General features: G+C 42.7%; 2 protein-coding genes across 2 annotated transcripts; both read right to left on the reverse strand.

The window, feature by feature from the left end:
- Positions 1-208: 208 nt before the first annotated feature.
- Positions 209-1366, reverse strand: LOC114479559 (protein fuzzy homolog). Its single transcript, XM_028473300.1, has one exon. It carries the CDS (start codon positions 1364-1366, stop codon positions 209-211), a length of 1158 nt encoding a protein of 385 aa, XP_028329101.1.
- Positions 1367-2638: 1272 nt separating this feature from the next.
- LOC114479560 (afadin- and alpha-actinin-binding protein-like) lies at positions 2639-22071 on the reverse strand. Its single transcript, XM_028473301.1, has 12 exons — positions 22063-22071; positions 20467-20547; positions 20172-20387; positions 18954-19064; positions 16913-17030; positions 7522-7597; positions 7281-7458; positions 5719-5845; positions 3441-3559; positions 3102-3269; positions 2861-2975; positions 2639-2799 (listed from the first exon to the last, which is right to left on the reverse strand). Exons 1-12 carry the CDS (start codon positions 22069-22071, stop codon positions 2639-2641), a joined length of 1479 nt encoding a protein of 492 aa, XP_028329102.1.
- Between the last annotated feature and the right edge of the window lie 177 nt (positions 22072-22248).

Consider the following 22248-nt stretch of genomic DNA (forward strand, 5'->3'; position numbering starts at 1 on the left):
AACTACAGAGACCATGATGCACTGCAGCATCTACAGCCTGACTATTAATACCACACATATCAGATTATATATATATATATATATATATATATATATATATCAGGAAAACCACAGGTTTTACTTCCTCTCTCACACAGACGCTTCAAACAGGAAGTTACTACACGACTTTACACATGCAGTTTACATGTTCTCCCTGAATGTGTGTGTGTTACAGTCCTAAGGCCGTGCTGATGTTTGTGAGTGTGTGTGTGGCTGCAGCCCTCAGGGTGGGCGTGGGCACTGTAGGCGGAGCTATAACACACAGCGTGTGTGTGTGCGTGTGCACGGCGTAGCTCTTGCACTCGTCTGTGGTCATGTAGGTCTGCAGTGGTCGGTCCAGGTCCAGGCTGAAGACCCGGGTCCAGCAGTAAGCGTAGAAGTAGCGGAGCAGCTCCCAGCAGTGGCGCCGGGTCAGGGTCTGAGGGTGGGGGGTGACCCAGGACACGGAGCGGGTCGTCGCCCTGCTGATCAGCACCAGAGCCAGCAGCTCGGACCTCACGCTCACTGGGCCCAGCGCACTCTGCTGGGACACGCCTTCTCTGAGATTCTGAAAGACTGGGGCCCAGCAGAGCGTCAGCCCGCCACGGGCCTCCTGTAGCGCCGGGCCAGGCCCGCAAAGCGCACACACCATGGCGCCCGTCAGCAACGTGAAGCTCAGGAGGCGCAGCGGCACCGACGGGCTGCTGTGGGGCAGAAACACCGGCCGGTCCGAGCCGGACCCAGAGGAAATCCGGGTCAGGGTGCTCAGCAGAACCAGCTCCAGGGCTGACAGAGACCACCAGCGCTCCGTGGCCACCGCCAGACGACCGCCCACCAACAGGCAGCAGAACTCTGAGTCCAAGGTCCGGGAGGAGGCGTCCACGGCTGTCTGCAGCACCGTGCGGTCTGCAGGAACCACACAGTCTGGGTAGTGAGTCAGAGCCCCCAGGAACTCACCCTGGTCCTCCTCCAGTAGGTGGTCGATGAGGAAGAAGCAGCACCGCAGCTCCTTCTTCAGCCGCTCCACGTTCCTGACGTGGGTCAGCTGGTCCAGACCCAGGACCAGAACCATGGCGCCCCACACGTTGTCCAGGAGCCGCTGGAGCTCCTCTTCCTCCCTGTTGCCTACAGCGATCAGCATTACGCTGTCCACGAACACCCTCCACACCACCCGGCCACCCCCCAGACCCACGCAGGACAGCAGCTCCGCCCCCTGACCCGCTCCGAACATGTGCACCCCCGTCAGAGAGCCCAGGACCGGGAAGGATGGACGGGCTGGCCCCCGTGAGAACAGAGGAACTCCACTGCTGGCTGTGAGGCACAGGAGCTGAGTGGAGGTCGGCAGCATCCTCAAGACCCACCCACCAGCTGGTCCTAGGGAACCTTCACAACCTCCACAAGAACTAGTCTTCAGGAACCTCCAGAACCAGGAAGCAGTCCTCAGGAGTCAGCCCACATTAAATCCAACCAGCCTTTTATCTCTCTCAGGTGTTGTACTTCAGCTGGTGACAGAGCTAACTGGTGACTGAACTACAGACCGTTTAAACTGGTGACTGTAAACTAGTTTGTAACTGGTGGTTGCTTAAATAACTCGTTTTAACTGTTAAACTTGTGTGTGTGTGTGTCGGTGGATAAACAGTAAACTTTGATAGATGTTCCGGTTTCCAACGGTCCGCTGTTGCTAGGCGACCCGGGGACGCGGCCGGAAATGCGTCACCACCTGAAACGGACACCAGTTAGACCAGTGCACCGGTGGCCGGCGTTGCATCAGCCGTGGTCCGCGTGCGGATCTACTAACGTGCACGGGCCTGAGGAGCCTGTGTTCCCGGTAACATGCAGCGGACAAACGGAGTATTTACCGTCGTTTCCATAGCAACAACGTCCCGGTATTCATCCTCTTTGCAGGAGCTGCAACTACGTGCACGCCCGCGGTACCGGGCACGAGTCAAACCAGTGCGCGGCTCTCAGCTATCGCGCGAGTTCACGTGACAAGGATCTGATATCAAAATTCTTTGACACGTGACCGCAGCACGAGAACGGCCACACGTCGCCGCCATCTTAGCTCAGTCTAAACATGTAGAAACATTTAAAACATTAAATCAGTTTATCAGGAACAAAATAAAGTGAAAGTTTGTTTATTCCTCTACATTTGTAGGAATGTGGATTTGTTGGATGAGAGTTTAGAACAAAAAATACACGTTAGAACCATTACACACACATGTAACATGGAGTTAATAATCCTAAATATGGAGTTATTGATCCTATATATGACATAGTTAATCATATTTATTGATCCTGAACATGTGATTGATCACTGAGTGTAGGAGTGATTGGGTCCTATCTCCTCTCTGACCTTTAAGGCATCCCAGGTTCACTACCTGTTCATCATCTACACACACCTTCATCCACACCATCAGCTTCCTTGAACACACACGCGCATGCACACACACAGCAGTTATTGACCAGTGATCAGTCATTGATAGATACTTGTCTTTATTAATAAACTTTAAAATATTGGTGTCAGTGTTCCTGGATCTTCTCTTCTTCACCTGTGGGGAGAAAGAGCACTCAGTAACATGCACGGGAAGTTCTGGTGCGTGCACGTGTTCACCTCTGGCCATCAGGCATCAGGCGGAGGCTGGGGTAGGGGTCCCTGGTGTCCAGGGGGTAGCGGTCGCTCAGAGCTGCACTCAGAGAAGGACAGGAGGTAGAGAGAAGACGGCGTGCAACAGACCGACGACCTCCTGGACTGAGGATCAGTGTCTGTAGGCAGAGGACAGACTGTTTGAGTGAAGTCATTCACTGTCAGTGACCAGCTGAGGGTGGACACACACACACGTACGGACAGACGGTAAACTTTGACCCTCAGACGAGCGCCGCCTCACGTCTGTGAACGGGTTCAGACTCAGGAAGTGACTCTTCATCCAGGATGATCGCTCTGCCTCCCACATTGCCTCCTGTCAACATAGGTTCACACAGGGTTAATGTTACAGTGTGTGTGTGTATACCTCTGTGTGTGTGCGTGTACTTTCTGTCAACAGTCAACATAGGTTCACACAGAGTTAATGTCAGTGTGTGTGTACCTCTCTGCCCAGACGGATGGCGGCCTCAGTGAAGCTCCGCCTCTCTCCATCAAAGTTCTTCTTCTGCTGTTCAAACATGGTCCACTCCTCCCTCAGACGCTCCTTCTCCTCCAGAGAGTAGGCGTCGCCCAGCAGGGCCGCCATGGGGCCATCACACACACAGCCCTGCTACACACACACACACACACACACACACACACACACACACACACACACACACACACACACACGCACACACACACACACACACACACACACACACACACACACACACACACACACACCTGTTCACAGAGCGGTGCTCCCGATTGGTCAGAGACAGACACTGAGTCATGTGACCTGCAGGAGGAGCTGCTGAGTGTGAATTAAGTCTCTGCACTGATAGATTTCACGTCGCATATTCTCCATCTGCTCCTCGTGAGCCCGACGTGGGATCATCTGTTCGCTCTGCACACACGCTGCACACGCACACACACAGCAGAATATCAGACACATGAAAGCTGCATCTCCTCCTAAGGTCCATCCTGATGATGATGATTATGATGTCACCCATTAGAGATAACAAATACAATAATCAATTTTGTTAAAACACCCCAAGTATCGTCAACAAAGTTAGTTAAACTGAGGTTAGTTAAATTTGAACTAATCTCTGGGTATAATTAAATATATTGCAGACCCCTCACACCCTGCACACAATCTATTTAAACTCCTCCCCTCCGGCAGACGCTACAGATCACTGTACGCCAAAACTTCCCGCCATAAAAACAGTTTCTTCCCTCAGGCTGTCACTCTGATCAACACTAAACAGTCAAAGAGTGTCAGTCCTGTTTCTGTTACTGTGAAATAACCTGGAACTAAACATATCAACCCTGGAACAACCTGTCACTGTGAATGTTCATGGACATAACTTTTTCATTTAAATGTTCACCTATTTGCACTACTCATCAATGCACTACTGCACTATTATCTTATTATTATCAAAGAGTGTCAGTCCTGTTTCTGTGGAAAAACCCTGGAACCAAACATAACAACCCTGGATCAATCTGACACTGAGAATGTTCATGTACATACCTTTAATTTAAATGTTCTCCTGCACTACTTATCAATGCTCTACTGCACTATTTTCCTTTATTATTATTATATTTTATTATTATCTTTCTTTTCTATTATTTTTTTTTCCTTCTTTTATCTTATTTTTTTTTAATTTTTATTTTGTATTTGTTTATTTTTTTTATACTATTATTATTATTATTACTATTATTATTATTATCATCATCTTGTTATTTGCACATTCTAGTCTAACTACTGTTTATATTTATACTTATGTTTATACTTATTATCATCTCTTCAGTTTATTATTGATGTTTATTATTGAATGTTTCACTATTGGAGAGAGCACAGTTGACCGAGTCAAATTCCTCGTGTGTACAACATACACTTGGCCAATAAAGATGATTCTGATTCTGATTCTGATTATTATTGTATTCTTATTTTATTTCATTATTATTATTATTATTATTATTATTACTATTATTATTATCTTGTTATTTTTTATTTAGTTTGCACATATTAGTCTAACTACTCTTATATTTATGTTTATACTTCTTTTTTCTTTTTATTTTTCTCTATTTTATTTATTTTTCTTTATTCTAGTTGATTGTTATTATTTAATGTTATACTACCTGAGAGAGCACAGGTCACCAAAAGAAATTCCTCGTGTGTATTCATTCACCCCTGGCCAATAAAGTTGATTCTGATTCTGATTCTGATATTGTTTACCTTGTAAACACTAAATCTCTCTTTATTACAGCCTGAAATATCCTCATCTTTTTTTAATGTAGTTTACTTTGGGCCACTATGGTTCCTTTAGCACTACTGAACATTCTGCTTTTACACATGGTTTGTCAGTATGGTAACACACACCTCTTCTGCTCCTTTATTTAAAAAAACTACAAATTCTGAACATTCAGAACAAACATTTCTCAAAAATGCATTCTCATGTATTCCATATTATCTAAAAATAAATTTTCAGAGCATTAGAAATCTCTTTAAAATAAACTCAGATTAATTTTTATTCTCCATCTTCTTTCTCCTAAATGTCTAAGAAATATAGAATATAGAGACACTAAACTATAGAACAATTATTCACACCTTGCAAAAAACTGTAGGATAGAACTATTATGTTTTTGGTTGCATGTAACCAACTGTGGTACATTTTTATTTTATTTAAGCTTTTATTGTTGGATGATTATTTTGGTGAATCATTTTACATTGAGCTATTTCACAAAACCTTTACAATCACTTGTGTTTGATGATATTTTCATCTTATTGTATATTGTAATTTTAACCATTTATCTTAGGTTTTCTTTTGTTTTTTATATTTATGTTTGTTTTTTTTTAAATTTCTTTTGTTTTTGTCTGTTCTTTACTGATTACTATTTAGGTAAAGGCTATAAATAAGCTCTAAGCTTCAACTGTAGTGTTTCTCCATCTCTTATGTGATAATGTGGATTATTCTGTAATTGTGCAACATAAATAAATAAAATAAATGATCAATGAGGCTTTCACCCATGTGACCTCTCAGTGACCTCAGGAGGAGGAGGAGCATCAGACAAACCTTCACAGTCCATCTTCTCCACGTGGTCTCTGATCTTTCTCCACTGCAGCCTGATGCTGTGGGTCAGCTGCTCACGAGCTTGGTCACACGACCCGTCCAACGCTGGGTCACATGACCCGTCCTCCCCCTCACACCCCCCCAGAACATAATAAGGTCACATGAAGAATCTGTTTGTCCCAGGCTGTATGCTAGTAGCCCCTCCTATCTCCTTATATCCACTTTTCCTTAACCCCGTGGATGAGGTCACAGGGTTAAAAAAAGATATTAGGAGACTTCCTAAAGCAGTTAGGTAAAGGTCATCATGTTGTTTAGACGATCAGACGCTCTTCCACTAGGTGATGTAATAATAATAATAATATTGTTAGCGACATCTGCCGTGGTGAAAAAACTAGACATTTCCTAAAATGGACTAAAAGCACATTTACTATAACACTTTCCCCTGTGCCTCTAACCACTGATATAATCTCAAATACCCTAACATTTGATTCCTCTTTAAGTTAATTCCAGTCGTTCTGCGCATCATGCCACGATGGTGACGACATAATTCAAGATGGCCGCCTGGACTATTTATTTAATAAGAACCTAAAAAGACATGAATATATTGAAAAGAGTGGATGGACGGAAGGATAAACATGCGGACATTCACACGGATACATGGATTTATTACACACGCAGACCTCGGCAAATTGAACAGGCTTCATCGGGGCATGAAGCAGGGATCATTCTAAAGTTCTTTTTTCATTCAAACATCCTGTTTAGTGGAGGAGGTAGAACAGCTGGCTTTGATTGACCAAAGTATGGACTTCTACCTTCCTTTCTCCGCTGCTCTATCTCTCTTCTGCTCTGAAGAGAACGTGTATTATTGTCAAGCTGGTGCTTTAAAACTACAATCAACACAAAGATGAAAACAGTTCTCAGGTGGTCTTCTACGTTGTAGCAGAAAAGAAAAGCTGTGTTGTGTTTTTTTCCTGATAGACATGATAGATCTCGTTCTCCCCCTGTCCAATCAGAACTCTTCCAACCCCCAGACTTAAAGCGGAATTGAATAAAGCCAAATAAACCTGTTTTCCATGTAAACCTCCATTCGGAATTACTATTTCCATGTAAACACGAAGCAGAACACTTTAATTCTGAATAACTAATTCCGAATTAAAGAACATCACGTAACCGTGGCCATTGAGAATGGTTGCTCACACTCACATCAACATTAATCCAAAATAAGTAGGATTTTATGAAATTGTTACATTTATGCCAGATATAGGTCAACATAACGTTGTAGACATACACATGTACAACCACATAAAGCATTCCTAGGTTAAATGTTGTCACCGCAATTAATTGTGAGTCAGCATTACGTGGTCTCCTTTGGTAAAGGATGCATCAGTGTTTCCTATGCTAAAGGAGGTTATAAAGGAAGCTTTACGCCTTCTTTCCTTAGCTTATCATGGCCGCCACTAAAACACTTCCAGGGTGTAAGAAAAGTAGATTGGAAAGGAGATAGGAGGGACTATTAGGACACAGTCACTATCTAATGGGGTGTAGTGAGTGATATGGTAGCTCACCTCCCTGCTTGGCTCCTCCCCTGCTCTAGGCTCCTCCCCTGCTGTGGGCGTGAGGAGAAGCATCATCTCCCCCTTCATTTGCTGTAGAACGTTCTTCAGGTCTGTGTTGGTTTCCATCAGAGAACGTTGACGTTCCTCGTACTGTCCCAGAATTTTTCTGTACATCTCTGCCTCATGACTACACAGGGAGGGGCGGAGTTAGGACAAGGGGCGGAGCTAGGGCCAGCTGTCTTACACACACCTGTTAGAGGTCTCCAGCGTTCTCGAATGACTTCCCTTTCCATCAGAACGTCTCAGACAGTTCAGAACCTCAATGGCTGAGAGGAAAACAGGTTATTGATCACTGAACTGTTCACAGGAAACAAAAAGCCCCTGACTGCAGCCTGCAGTTTGGGGCGGCGCTCAACTTTCAATAAACCAATCGCGTTCCGACTTACTCTAACCCTAATCCATATCCGTTTTGTATGCCTATAGAATTATGTTACATATAAAATGATTTATATGGGACAATTTATTTATTTTGAGGTTGATTATTTTTACCTGTATAAGAATCACACAACTAATGAACTAAAAGTACATTTATAACACTTTCTGCTGATTTATTCCCAAAAATCACAGTTTGGATGTAAATCAAAGACAAAGAGGCAATGGTTGCTCATACTCACTGTTATGGTCATTTTTATATCATCATCATATCGTCAAATGTATGTTCATGTGTACAATTTGTCATGTTTTAATACATGACGACTCCATTACTCTTTACACTTTTGAACAGCTGAATCATGATTAAACAGTACAGATCGTATTATTCTCAGTGCAGCACAGTCTCTGCCAAGCCAGAATCTCTGCTCACATGCAGACATACACTGACGCACACACTTATCAAGACAGATAAAAGACTGGCACCAAACCTTCTCATAACATCTTCATCATCCTCCAACATTTCCACTATGGGCATCTGACTCCCTCCCTTTTGTCTCTCACTGTTGGGACCTTTTCTTATCTGTATAAAACCTTAAGCTGAAACTGTTAGAGGGCGCGGCACTTCCTTCAGACGTCCGCCTGGACGGACGCTAATTTTGTTTCACTTTGTTCCATCTTGTACCTTTTTTCTTAGCTTTAGAATAAACCTTTTTTTATAAAATCATCAATGCTTCTCCTGGACTCCATCATTCAACCAGAGCAATAAATCATGTCTCCAAATGAGGTCAACCGTAAATTCAGCCGTAACAATTGGCGTCGACGAACTGAATCCATCTTCTGCTCTGTGGGGCGTCGACCGTGGACCAGCACTGGGTCGACACACTTGAAGCCCCGGGGCTGGCCCGCGGTGGTCCGCCCTCGGACAGAGACTGGAGCACGAACCATCGGTTGAACCTCAAACACCAATTCGGACTAAGGTAAAGCTGCCTTTATAAACATATATATCTAAATTTTCATTTACATATATATTCGCTCTGTGTTGATTTTTTTGGAACCAGTCAAGCATTGTATTGATTTTCAGCTTTGAGCTTTGATTTTGATCCTCAGCTGTTCTGTGTTTTGATGCAGTGAACTGTGCCATGAGAAAGGCTCAAATGGTTACTTTTTAATGCTGTAGGTTCTCTTTGGTTTTCTTCGGGCTCGGATATTTTGTTTAGGCATAAAATACGGCTGGTCATTATTTACTTTGGTTTTGTTCGGACACCCACAGCCTGTGAGGTCCTGACCATAGATAGACAGCAACCAAAGTTTCCAAAACATCCCAGCGGTGCCATGATCTGAGTTCACCTCTGTACCGAAAGCAAAATAGATTAAAACCCCGAACCTAACCTAAATTGTGTTTCTGTGAATCAAACAGATGAAGAATCCAATAAACAAATAATATATGCATACGCATATACAATCTTGGTATGATGTGAACTCAGATCATGCTTTCGGTGAGTTTTACTTTTTTTTTTGTAGTTGTTTGGCTTTAAGGCTCTCATTTTGGAGAGAGCCGGCTTTGGGTTTTTTTTTTGTTTCGTTTTTCTCTCGCAGTGAGAAACACACACACACACACACGTCGGCTGCTGTATTTCTGTTTTTTTTTCTCTCAGAACAGTGAACACACACACACACACACACACACACACACACACACACACACACACACACAGAGAGCCAAACACGCACGCACGCACCCACGCACAGAGAGAGAGAGGGAAGCGCACACACGCACACGCACAGGCACGCGCACGCACAGAGAGCCAAACACACACACACGGGCTGCTGTGTTTCTGGTTTTTTTTTTTTTTTTCCTCTCAGAACGAGGACACACACACACTCAAATGAAAGAGAGAGGGAAGCACGCGCACGGGCGCACACGCACAGCCACACCCACGCGCACGCAAAGAGAGAGAGAGAGCCACACCTACGAGAAGACACACACACACATGAGAGAGAGGTGGCGCCCCTCACTGGCCAGTTTAGTGCACTACACACTTGTGGCACAACATTGTGATTTCTCACTTCTCCCCCTGCCTACAGAATAGTGCCATTACACACAGACACTATTTTTATTTTAAATTTTATTTTGATTTCATGTTTGATGGGTTCACTCTAAAATGAATATGAGCAACACACACTCAAACACACACACAGATGAATACAGTATTTCATTTTATTTATTTTTTTTTATTACTGTTATCATCATTATCATTTTTTTATTATTATTCTATTGTTGGCTTTGTGGTTGCCCCCCTGAAGAAACGACATCTTCAATGAAAGAATGAAATCACCTTCAACTCTTATGCTAATGAAATGTCAACATCATTCAAAGGACCAAGCATCAGAAGGAAATGGACAATCAAAGGTCTGTGACCTTTCAGGACTCAACTCCCATTCAGCAAAGCAATGCTGAAATAACTCGCTCAGTCCCAAGTCAACTCTTCATCGTCTATGGAATGGGCCGCATGCCAATGCTGGGATTAACACATCCTGCCCCATCATCAAAGACTGAGAACCTGTGGGCGTCGGAGTGGACACTCCCCCACCAATGAGTTGCGAGTTAAACGCCACGACTACTGCCTGAATGATGGGCAGCAATTGCAGACTGGCCACACGTCTGCTGGAAATCTTCACCAAAAAAAGACACTGTTTCAAAAGCCACAAGGATACCAAGCCACAAGAAGTCCACCACAGCCTTTGGTGGTAGTGCTAAATCACTTTAGCCTTGAACTTTGGCATGGAGGGGGACAACTAGCAAATAGCCAACAAGCTTCTCCTTCGACAATACTAACCCCTCTATCTTCTGACTGTGCACTAGATTATTTTGTTTTCATTTATTCTCTCACACGCAGACAGACCAGACATACAATCACACACCCACATTCATAACTATGAACTTCAAACAGAACCCTTCTGTTTGCCACATAAGACCATGTGTGCCCATCATTTATCTTTGCTTTTATTCATTATGTTGCTCATTTATTTACACTGCTTTTGCCTTTATGAGAAAAGAACAAACAAAAGGGAGGAAAATAGTGTTACTGATAAGGTTGTTTTTGTTTGCTTTTCTTTCATTTATTTTCTTGATTGAGGGGAGGCCCCCCACAATGCAAGATATGGTTACATCCGCTGAAGAAAGAGCCCTCTGTTGCCTCAGCTTTTGGAGCTAAAGTTTTAATTTTTTATTATTTTATTGGCCATGATTTTTTTTGAGCTCACACATTTTTCTCCTTTGTTATTCCTGAACGATTCTTCTTTTTCTCTTTTGTTTTTACTCAATTTCAGGAAAATTGAGACAGAGATTGAGGACTGCAGCCTCAACCAAGTTTACATTTTGACATTTTTTGACCGATACCCTCGTAAACAATCTGTACCTTACCCTTTTTGAAGCTGCTTGCGACAGACAGCCTAGTTCAACATTCATTGTTTTCATTTTGCGCGCCTCCCCCTTACCGCGTCGGACTGTCTGGCCGGCCCAAAGCCACTCGACAGCAGGGGGGGTACCAAATTTTTTCCTGAGAAAAAATGTCCCATTAGTTGCTATGAGTACATAGGCAATTACTTTTCAAACAAGAAGTCCTGGTTTAATGTGCAGAAAAAAGGATACACCTTGCTAGGGAAAGCACTCTTCGGGGGATAGTGGTCCACCTGATTTGATACATGCTTGGTAACCGAATACCGTTCTGAACAAATTTCTACGTTCCCTTAGAGTGAGGGTTATTAGAGGTTGCGTGCTCCGTTCAATCTTAGAGGTGCCCAATAAAGTCCTGACAGTCTGCGTTGGTGTTTATAGTTCTCCCCAGCGGTAGCCGGAGGTTGAGAGTGTGTTCATAGTTCTCCCCAGCGGGAGCCGGAGGTTGAGCGTGTGTTCATAGTTCTCCCCAGCTGTAGCCGGAGGTCGAGAGTTGTTGTTGTGTCCATAGTTCTCCCCAGCTTTAGCCGGAGGTCGTTGTTGAGCTTTAGCCGGAGGTTGAGAGATCCCCCCCCCCATAGTTCTCCCCAGCTTTAGGTGTTGAGCTTTAGCCGGAGGTTGAGAGTTCTCCCCAGCTTTATCTTTTACAAAGCCGGAGGTCGAGAGTTGTTGAGTTTGTTGAGTTAGACACGGCTGTGCGATTCCTGCCTGATCAGCAGATGAGCAGACTGTCGGTACCACACGGGCAATAATCTAAGTGTAGACTCCGCAAAGGCGGAAGCAAAAAGGAGCGTACCTCTTAGTAATCAGATGATACCAGTAAAAAGCAATTAATTAACACTAAAAGGTTGCCAAGCATGGGGGGGCAATAAGAGCTCATTGACCCCGAGAGAGGAGGTGGACTGGCTATTGCCGCTGGTGGGTTAGATGAGACCTATATTCTACTTAGACACTATGCAGCAAAACCTTGTGAATGCATGGACGTGAAAATTGAGGCATGAACGTGTGCGGTGTATGAATGACTGAATGATGACACGTTACGTATGCCTGAGAGAACCGCGTTGTGAGTGCGAATGTGCCGTGGACGTGTCATTGAGTGATTGACCGATGAATGGCTGTTTGACTACACATGTTCCTCTGTTTCACCTTCCTTTCCTCCTGGGTTTTGATGCACTAGATCTTCTCCCTGTTTTTGCCAATTATGTAGTGGGGTGTTCAGAAAACACTGCTGCTTGTTAAAAAATTATGGTTTTAGGCCTTGGGCCTTCTAAAAAGTTTACCAGGTTTTAAAGGTTTTTTTCTGGGTGTTTAAAAACACCAAACGACGTTTTTTTTTTTTATATATGATACCACTTTCAGTGGACTGACTGGCTTTGACCTTGACTGACCTTACTGTTCATGTTCAGTGTCCATGTTTTTTGTTGTTATATGTGTATACTCGTTGTTGTGTGCACTTGTCTATGTCTTCGTCTTAGTTGTTGCTATTGTGTAGCTTTTTCCAAAATACAGGTCGCTGGCTGTATACTCAAAGGAGACGAATCAGATCCAACTAAAGAAAAGAGATATTTTAAATTATTCATTTAAGTCTTAATGTTTTCCTCTCTTTCTGTTTCTGAGTGTTTCCTAACAGACAATGCCACCGCCTTCTCGACTCCGATCCTGCCTCCCCCAGCCGCCATGCCTGGTCACTGCTCTTATGATGAAGGATGAGAATTAAAGGGAAGTATTGTCCATAACTGTAACTGGGAAGCAAAGGGGAAATAGATTGAAATAGACACGTGACAATATGACATATTGTGGATGTTCTAACATAATATCTATTCCAGAGACTACAGAGACTTCCAATCCAACTGCAAAAGTGGGGACAGATCTTCAAATTTCCAAAGGGAGCGTACAGTTGACCCTGGCTTTGACCTTTTAAGGCTGAGGAGGAGGAGGTCGAGGAGGCTGGAGGGCACAAAGGCAGGCAGACACAAGAGAGAGGAAAACGGAGACACATCCAAAATGATCAGATAAGTGATTTTCCAATGATATTTATCATATGGTTTTAAGAATCCAAATGTATTCTTATGTAAAAAAAGGGAAGGGAGGGACCAACGTCCCTCTGATTTTTTTGATTTATATTTTATCATAGGAAAATATACCTCAAACCCTCCAACCATTTTCTTCTTGTTCCAACAGCACTTAGTGTGCAAGACCATAAAACACCTTCACTGGGTTTAGACACGTTTAAGGGAAAAATTAACTGTTCTCAACATTGGGTTGGTGGCCCAATCTGGGTCGCCTGAGATTTAAAAAGGGTCCTCCTGAAATTCTTGATAATTGATTGATATAAGAGATAGTTTAAAGTTAAGTAACTTCCAAGTATTTAAGGAAGCTCTCCAAACCGTGCTGGGGCTCGTCACCCCTACGAATGGGATAAACACAGAGAGCAAAAGACAATATGATTGTTCGACTCAACTTAACTTTAATTCTGTCTAACCTTAAAGGGCCAATAATCTTGCTAAACTCTGGTTCAGACACAGAATAGGAGACACTTTTGCCACCAATTGACCTTCAAAATTAAGTAAATTACATCTCAAATAATAATTATGAGGGAAAATAATGAAATAAATGAACTGACAAATTCAGCTCTATAAAAGAATTAGGCTATGTAATTAGGTGTGGAGTGTTAACATTATTCAGAATAAATAAAGGATAGAATAAGATTTCTCCTTCACAAATAAGAGATTGCAAAGAAAAATGAAACAAACAATTTAAATAAATAAATAACATCATTTATTTATTTGGTTAAACTTATTTAGCTTTCTCACATCTCCATGTCTCCCAATTGTATGTATTCATCTTGAGAAGACATGTAACCACACTCCACACTCGTCCGACTTGCATGTCCTTCTCCGTCCGACTTGCATGTCCTTCTCCGTCCGACTTGCATGTCCTTGTAAACAGTGGTTCTCAAATTGTTGCTTCTCACCAGGTAAGTAGACGTACCACAGATAATCACTGAAACTCCAGCTGTGCTTCTTCTTACTCCAGGAAAAGAAAATCGAATTAATACTTCCTGCTTTTCTTTCAGCCTCATATTTTCCCACTCGCGTGCGAATGGGCTACAGAGCTAGCATGGCTAAAAGCTCACTAACCCACACCTAACCATTGTGTGATTGTGCAGCAGCACCTTTTAGGATCTGAAAAGCTCTCAGATCCTGACCTCTGACCTGTCTCTGCCTTCCTGGCCATACTAACTATTCATTTAGTTAGTTAACTAAACTTCTGTTCTGTTCTGTTCTGTTTTGCCTACCAGGTACCAGGTACCAGCTAAAGCCTCAGTAGTGGGATCGCGCCTGTGTTCAGGTACCAGCCAATCCCAAGAGTTTTGTTTTGGTGTTTTTCCCCCTCTTCTGTTCAGGTACCTTCCGATCCCAAGAGAGGTTGCCAGGTGTGTGGAGACTACCCTTCCTCAGACAACAACCAATCATCTACAACGCCGACCGAAATGACCCACACGGCAGTGAAGGTCGCAGAGCGGGCGACATGGATCCAAGATGATGCTGAGACGGAGGCTGACCGAACAATGAAGGGGGAACCGACAAGGCCACTGAGACACACACACAAGAAAACGCTCTAGAACAAGGGCCTAGCTTTGTTTATAAGCCACACCAAATGCTCATAGCTAGGTTGAGGGTGGACAACCTCACACCTAGCTGCAGGAATACAGTCATAAACCCTTCTGCTACGATTGAGGAAAATACTCAAGGTTCTTCACTCATGATACCGCCAATCAAGTGCGGTGATTCTAACCATGGCTATTGGTTACCCCAGTTACCACTGAACTCAGCCGATGAAGACGAGTGATGTCCTTGATGCAAATGATGATTTTTGCTTATCTAGATGTAATAAAGGATGATTTTTGATGATTCATGCCATTGATAATAATGATGAAGTTTTTGTTAAGGTTTATTTCCACATTTTTCTTGCTATATCTGTGCCTCACAAAAGAAGAATATATCCAATGTATGACAATAACGATGCTAATGGTTAACCCTGACAGACAGCAAAGGTGGAATATAATAATTTTGTTTCTTGATTTGGTCGTTGAGGCGACCAAAAGTGGGGAATGTTATGGTCATTTTTATATTCATCATCATATCGTCAAATGTATGTTCATGTGTACAATTTGTCATGTTTTAATACATGACGACTCCATTACTCTTTACACTTTTGAACAGCTGAATCATGATTAAACAGTACAGATCGTATTATTCTCAGTGCAGCACAGTCTCTGCCAAGCCAGAATCTCTGCTCACATGCAGACATACACTGACGCACACACTTATCAAGACAGATAAAGACTGGAGCCGAACCTTCTCATAACATCTTCATCATCCTCCAACATTTCCACTATGGGCATCTGACTCCCTCCCTTTTGTCTCTCACTGTTGGGACCTTTTCTTATCTGTATAAAACCTTAAGCTGAAACTGTTAGAGGGCGCGGCACTTCCTTCGGACGTCCGCCTGGACGGACGCTAATTTTGTTTCACTTTGTTCCATCTTGTACCTTTTTTCTTAGTTTTAGAATAAACCTTTTTTTATAAAACCATCAATGCTTCTCCTGGACTCCATCATTCAACCAGAGCAATAAATCATGTCTCCAAATGAGGTCAACCGTAAATTCAGCCGTAACATCACCTTCCACTCACAAATGTGAATTATGTTGAATGAAACATAATGTGGCTAAAAGTGTCTCTGATCCCTTTTTCTTGAACCACAGAGGTTCTGTTTTATGTCAGTTATAATATGTCTTACATATAATACAATATGGGTTTTAGATTATTTATTTAAAGTTGTTCAAGGCATATTATCTCCATTACTCGTCAGCGCTCGGGTGTGCATTTCCCTTTAAATGTTGTTGCAGCAAGGAATTGTGGGTCAGCATTATCTCGTCTCCTTTGGTAAAGGATGCATCAGTGTTTCCTAGGCTAAAGGAGGTAATAAAGGAAGCATTGAGCCTCTTTTCCTCAGCTTAAAGAGAACTTGGACGTTCTTTATCACTTAAACACTTCCGGGGGTGAAGGAACAGTGGATAGTAAAGGAGATAGGAAGGACTATTCGGACGCAGCCCCAGACCTGAAGTCTTTAGTCGTATTTAATCATTAGGATTTATTAAACACGGCTTTTATAAGAAAAACTTACATTTACCAACTGTTATTTACTAATATTAAGCTTGTATATTAATTCACTGATTGATCTGCTTCTTCTAACCAGTGATGTACCCCATCACTGTGCGCCCCCTGGTGGTCATATAAAGACTCTGCAGATCATTCTATATTTGGCTAACTTAGCTGGAGGGACCGTTCTGGCCCACGGACCACACATTTAACACTCTGACCCAAAGCATCCAAGTGTTGTGTGACGGTTTGAACGTTGCTATTGGTTGGTTTGAAGTGCCGACTCATCAGTTCTTACTTTAATGAACATGTTAAGGTGTGTTATCACGGGGCGGTGTGTAGCTCAGTGGGTTGAGCGCCCGCCCCATGTACGGAGGATGTAGTTCCTCACCTGCAGCGGGTCCAGGCTCGATTCCCGGCCTGGGATCCCTTCCTGCGTGTCATTCCCTGCTCTCTCTCACCTACTTACTGTCAAGCAACTGTCATATAAAGGCCACTAGAGCCAAAAAAATCCTTTAAAAAAAAAAAAAAAAAAGGTGTGTTATCACAGCTGCTGTGTTATGGTTTAAAGCGTGAGGTTTACTCACAGGCAGGTCGTTCCTTCCGGTCCATCAGCATCGAGCTCAGACGTTCCTTCAGTTTCACTAGTTCTCTCTCCTTCCTCTTGGACTCATGACTGAAAACTACGTTCTTCAGCTTTAGAACCTGTTCACAGTGAGGAGAACGTGTTCATCTGGTTATCTTCTGGACATCATGGAGCGTTTCTTTATCTAAACCAGTGGTTCTTAACCTTATTGAATCTGTAATAATCACATTCATTTATTCATCTGAATAATATCCACTGTTATCCAGGAATAGTATATACCAGTAGTCATCTTAAAGATAGAAATCCTTGTTTTAATTACAAATAAAATGAGTTCAAAGTGACCACAATGGTGGAAAAGGTGGTGAAATGGGATTTTAAAAACCAAAGAAATTGGTTAAAAGAGGCAAATTAGAGTGGGCAAAAACAGTTCAACGTGTCAATAGTGGCTAAAAGTGGCAGAAATGAGGGACAATAATATAATTTAAAACAGGGTTTAATGGGCATGACAAATGGTGAATGTGGTTAAATTGGCAAAAAATAATCATGAAATATGGTGAAAAGAAGTTAAGTGACAATAATCAGTCAACATATGTGGCATTAGGTGGAAAAGTGGTGGAAAGGGTTTATAAGGGCTGAAATTTTCTTGAAAGTGAAAAAAAGTGCAGAAAAGGCTTTGGAATGTGATAAAGTGTCAGAAATAGGAGAAATGTAGCAAAAACGCATTAAAAGGAGTAAAAATATAAAAAATAGGTTAAAATATGGAAAGTTTGGTGTAGTTGCAGAAAACAGGTAAAAATAAGCAAAATGGGTCCAAATTGTTAGTTTCTTGAAGGCATCTGGGGACCCCCTCCCAAGGTTGAAGACCCCTGCTCTAACAAACACTTAAACTGTCACACTAACGTCGGCTGCTCTTCCTTAAAAACTGATGCATTGATAATAAAAAATAACTAAACAGACAGCAGTGCAAAAAAAAAACACAAACAAACCAGTAAAACAATCAGTGAATTTTAGAGCAACATAAAGACACAACAAAGGCTGCAGTGCTTCCTTCCACCTGCCGGGGCCATCAAAATAAAAGGAGAGCAGTGGTGACCCACCCCCTCTTTTAAAATAAAAGCAGTGGTCACCCACCTCGTCCTTCAAAATAAAAGCAGCGGCGACCCACCTCGTCCTTCAAAATAAAAGCAGTGGCTACCCACATCCTCCTTCAAAATAAAAGCAATGGTGACCCACCCCCTCTTTCAATATAAAGCAAAGATGACCCACCTCCTCCTTCAATATAAAAGCAAAGATGACCCACCCCCTCCTTCAATATAAAAGCAGTAGTGACCCACCCCCTCCTTCAACATAAAAGCAGTAGTGACCCACCCCCTCCTTCAACATAAAAGCAGTAGTGACCCACCCCCTCCTTCAACATAAAAGCAGTAGTGACCCACCCCCTCCTTCAATATAAAAGCAGTAGTGACCCACCCCCTCCTTCAATATAAAAGCAGTAGTGACCCACCCCCTCCTTCAATATAAAAGCAGTAGTGACCCACCCCCTCCTTCAATATAAAAGCAGTGGCTACCCACATCCTCCTTCAAAATAAAAGCAGTAGTGACCCACCCCCTCCTTCAATATAAAAGCAGTGGTGACCCACCTCCTCCTTCAATATAAAAGCAGTAGTGACCCACCCCCTCCTTCAATATAAAAGCAGTAGTGACCCACCCCCTCCTTCAATATGAAAGCAGTGGTGACCCACCTCCTCCTTCAATATAAAAGCAGTGGTGACCCACCCCCTCCTTCAATATAAAAGCAGTAGTGACCCACCCCCTCCAATATAAAAGCAGTGGTGACCCACCTCCTCCTTCAATATAAAAGCAGTAGTGACCCACCCCCTCCTTCAATATAAAAGCAGTAGTGACCCACCCCCTCCTTCAATATGAAAGCAGTGGTGACCCACCTCCTCCTTCAATATAAAAGCAGTGGTGACCCACCCCCTCCTTCAATATAAAAGCAGTAGTGACCCACCCCCTCCAATATAAAAGCAGTGGTGACCCACCTCCTCCTTCTCAGTCTTTAGACAGTTCTGCAGGGTCCTGATCTTCAGGTGAAGCTGACGTTCCATCTCATGGAGACCAGCCTTCTCCCTCAGAGACAGCTCCAGCTGGTCCTACACACACACACACACGCACACTTAAAAATAATAATGCTTCTGAAGGAGTTAAGCCACGCCCACAATATTATCAACTTTACAAAAAACAATCCATGCTATCCGTACTAGCTACTCAATAGTCACTAAAGCTCTTTGTTCACTATTATCTCAGTCCAGCAAAGACCACAGGTATTTATAGGAGGGGGCGGAGCCAACAGTGATGTAACATGACACCTAAACCAGAGCCGTTTAGAGAGATTTGCCACAACGAAAGTTCGACATGCTTGACCGTCACGTGGTTCATGTAGACTCAAATAGTTACCGGAAGTTATTGGCGGGCAATTCAAATCTATTGATTTAGAATGACATACCTGGGATTTTTGGTAATTTGTTGTCAATTACTGCATTGATTAACAATATTTATACAGTACACTGTCATATGTGTGTATATACAATATATGTTAATAATGTAATAATAATCCACTAACATGCTTTAATGCACACGTTAATTGGTTTAGATATGCTGATAATAATAATATTATTCAATCTACAATAGTACACTGCTCACTTCAGGGAACTATTGTGACGCACTATAAATCACCATTGCTGTAAAAAAAAAAGGTCGTATTGGCGTGAAAGAAGATGTCTTAACTCTCTCTCTAAACGGCTCTGACCAAAACATCACAAACTGACATTCTCAGCCAATAGAAACATTGGATTATAAAATCCTGGTTTCAAACATAGAGATCAGTCACTCTGACATTTTACAACTAAATAAAAAACCTTTTCATGAACATGAATATTTCGACCAGAATGGATCAATACCACGACTTAATAACCCAATCAATCTGATTACAGCAGAGAGTAGTTTTGTGCTTTAGTTCCTGTTTAACAGTGATCCATCAGTGTTAGAGGAACTAAAGGTAAAAAAGAATCATGAAATATGGTGAAAAGAATACATGAAATACAAGAAAACAATATGTGACATTAGGTGGAAAAGTGGTGGAAAGGGTTTAGAAGAGCTGAAAATGTGCAGAAAAGGCATTGGCTCAGTGGTAGAGTGGGTCGTCCAACAATCGAAGGGTTGGGGGTTCGAATCCCGCTCTGGACCATGTGATGTAGTACCTTCAGTCTACTGTTGTGTATCTGTAGATGCTCCAGTGTGTTGCTGGTCTTTAAATGTTCCTCCTGTAGCTCCTTCACCCTCTTCATGGTTCTCCTCTGGACCTGCAGCAGCTCCATCATTACGTTCAGAGCTGAGACCACGTCCAGAGAGACCCCCGACCCAGAGACCCCTGACAGAGCCCCCAGCCAGGGGGAGAGGTCCAGAGAGGCCAGCTCCTAGAAAAAGAAAAACAGGAAGAGATGGAAAAAGATCCAACATGGAGAACAATGAGAAGAACCAGTGACATGTCCTCACCTGAGTGATGTAGGACACACACTGAGGAACGTTCTCCTCACAGCAGAACGTCCTGGACTCAGGAAACATGCCCTCCTGCTGCTGGGACACACACACACATACATATACAAAGGAGGTCATCTTCAACCAAACTGGGTCATTTCTATTCTGAGTCCCAGCAGGAGGAACGTCACACACACACTATTAGAAAAGACACACACCTGAATTGTGTGTATTTGTAAAAACAAATGTGTCCTGTCCTCTGAAGCTAGATTTACTCCATCTCCAACTTCCTGGAATTAATCGGTGTGTGCTGTACTACGACGCTGGATAAATCACCATGGTAACTTGGGCCAAATCACCATGGTAACTTAGGCTGAACACCTAACCTGGTCCAGACCAGGTTAGGTGATGTAGTACCTTCAGTCTACTGTTCAGTCTACTGGTCCAGACCAGGTTAGGTGATGTAGTACCTTCAGTCTACTGGTCCAGACCAGGTTAGGTGTGTCTAAACTCAGCTGAGTTCAGAAAAAAAAAAAAATTATTAATGGATGAATTAATCCTTTCATTTAGTGATGACAACCTTTAGGAAAGATATAGATTTACATGTGATGGAATGTTCTACAGTCAGCTGATGAAGCCTGTGGAGAGACTCCATCAACTCATTCATTTATTCATTCATTGACAGCATCAGCAGGAACATACTACAGAGAACAAATGTGCTCTTATCCCAGTGTGTGTGTGTGTGTGTGTGAGATAAATTAAAGAGGACTACCTGCATAGAAACACGTGTGTGCTGTAATAAAGTGAAAGTGATCAGAGCGCTGTCCGTTTATCATCAGCAGCTTCCTGTCTGTGTTCTTTTCTTCCAGCTTTTTCTGCTGTTTTGGTCTGAATTATGGATTTTTATTCTTCATATTTTTATTATTTATTTATTATTTAAATTATTCCTCAGTAGCGACGTAATTTGCTCTCCACAGTGTCTCTGTGATTGTGATTGGTCTGATGCTGCTAACTCCACCCCCTGTCACAGGAGCTTGCACATTGCCAGGCTGAAATCACCTGGGTTAGTTAACATGTTTATATCCTGCTTCATAGTACAGCTTCTCTGTGACAGAGAATGCTTGGATAGGTGAAGCTAACGGAGATCAATCCAGGATATAATTATCTAGCTTCTTAGGACAGGCCTTAGTGTTGATAAAAGTGTTTACTAGTGTGTATTAACTTTATTCACACCACACACATTTAATTCACAACATATGTTTTGTGTAAATCACTTCGTGTTGTGTTTGTAAGAAATAACTTTATAAATAAAGTTTTGATTGATCCACAGGGTGAACCAATCAGGGATCAGGACACTATAGCGTGTGGGTCAAGTTTAAAATAAGTCTAGTTTAGAGTTGGAAATGACACACACACACACGCACACACACGCACACACTAAATGTTTTGCTCATCGTTAGAACTGAGATTAAAGCCTTTAATCAACATCTAAAGATCACTGTGATCTGACTAATAAACCTTCACTGATCAATAACCAATATGTATTCATACTAACGGTCAAATACATTTGACTGAACTATTGTTTCTTAAACTAACTAGTGACGTCACACTCACCTGTTCCATGCTCTTCTTCGTGTGTTGTGTTATGTGTAAGCTCCAGATGGTTGATAGATCAGATTAACTTACTTTTCTGTGAGAAACTCTGCGTATTGTTTCCACTTTAGCCACGCCCTTAACTAACCTGCCCTGACTCCTGATTGGACCACACCTACCGATCTGGATTAGCACGTAAAGAGCTTC

This window comes from Gouania willdenowi, chromosome 17 (assembly GCF_900634775.1).
Source record: "Gouania willdenowi chromosome 17, fGouWil2.1, whole genome shotgun sequence".
In the NCBI taxonomy this organism is placed as follows: domain Eukaryota; kingdom Metazoa; phylum Chordata; class Actinopteri; order Blenniiformes; family Gobiesocidae; genus Gouania; species Gouania willdenowi.

Excerpts from the sequence above, each read along its gene's own strand:
- LOC114479559 (XM_028473300.1), bottom strand. The coding sequence starts at position 1,366 with ATGCTGCCGACCTCCACTCAGCTCCTGTGCCTCACAGCCAGCAGTGGA.
- LOC114479560 (XM_028473301.1), bottom strand. Across the intron at positions 5,846-7,280 it reads GGGAGGAGCCAAGCAGGGAG|GGGGAGGACGGGTCATGTGA; the intron begins GTGAGCTACCAT and ends GGGGGGTGTGAG. Across the intron at positions 2,800-2,860 it reads TCAAAGTTTACCGTCTGTCC|TCTGTCCTCTGCCTACAGAC; the intron begins GTACGTGTGTGT and ends TCACTCAAACAG.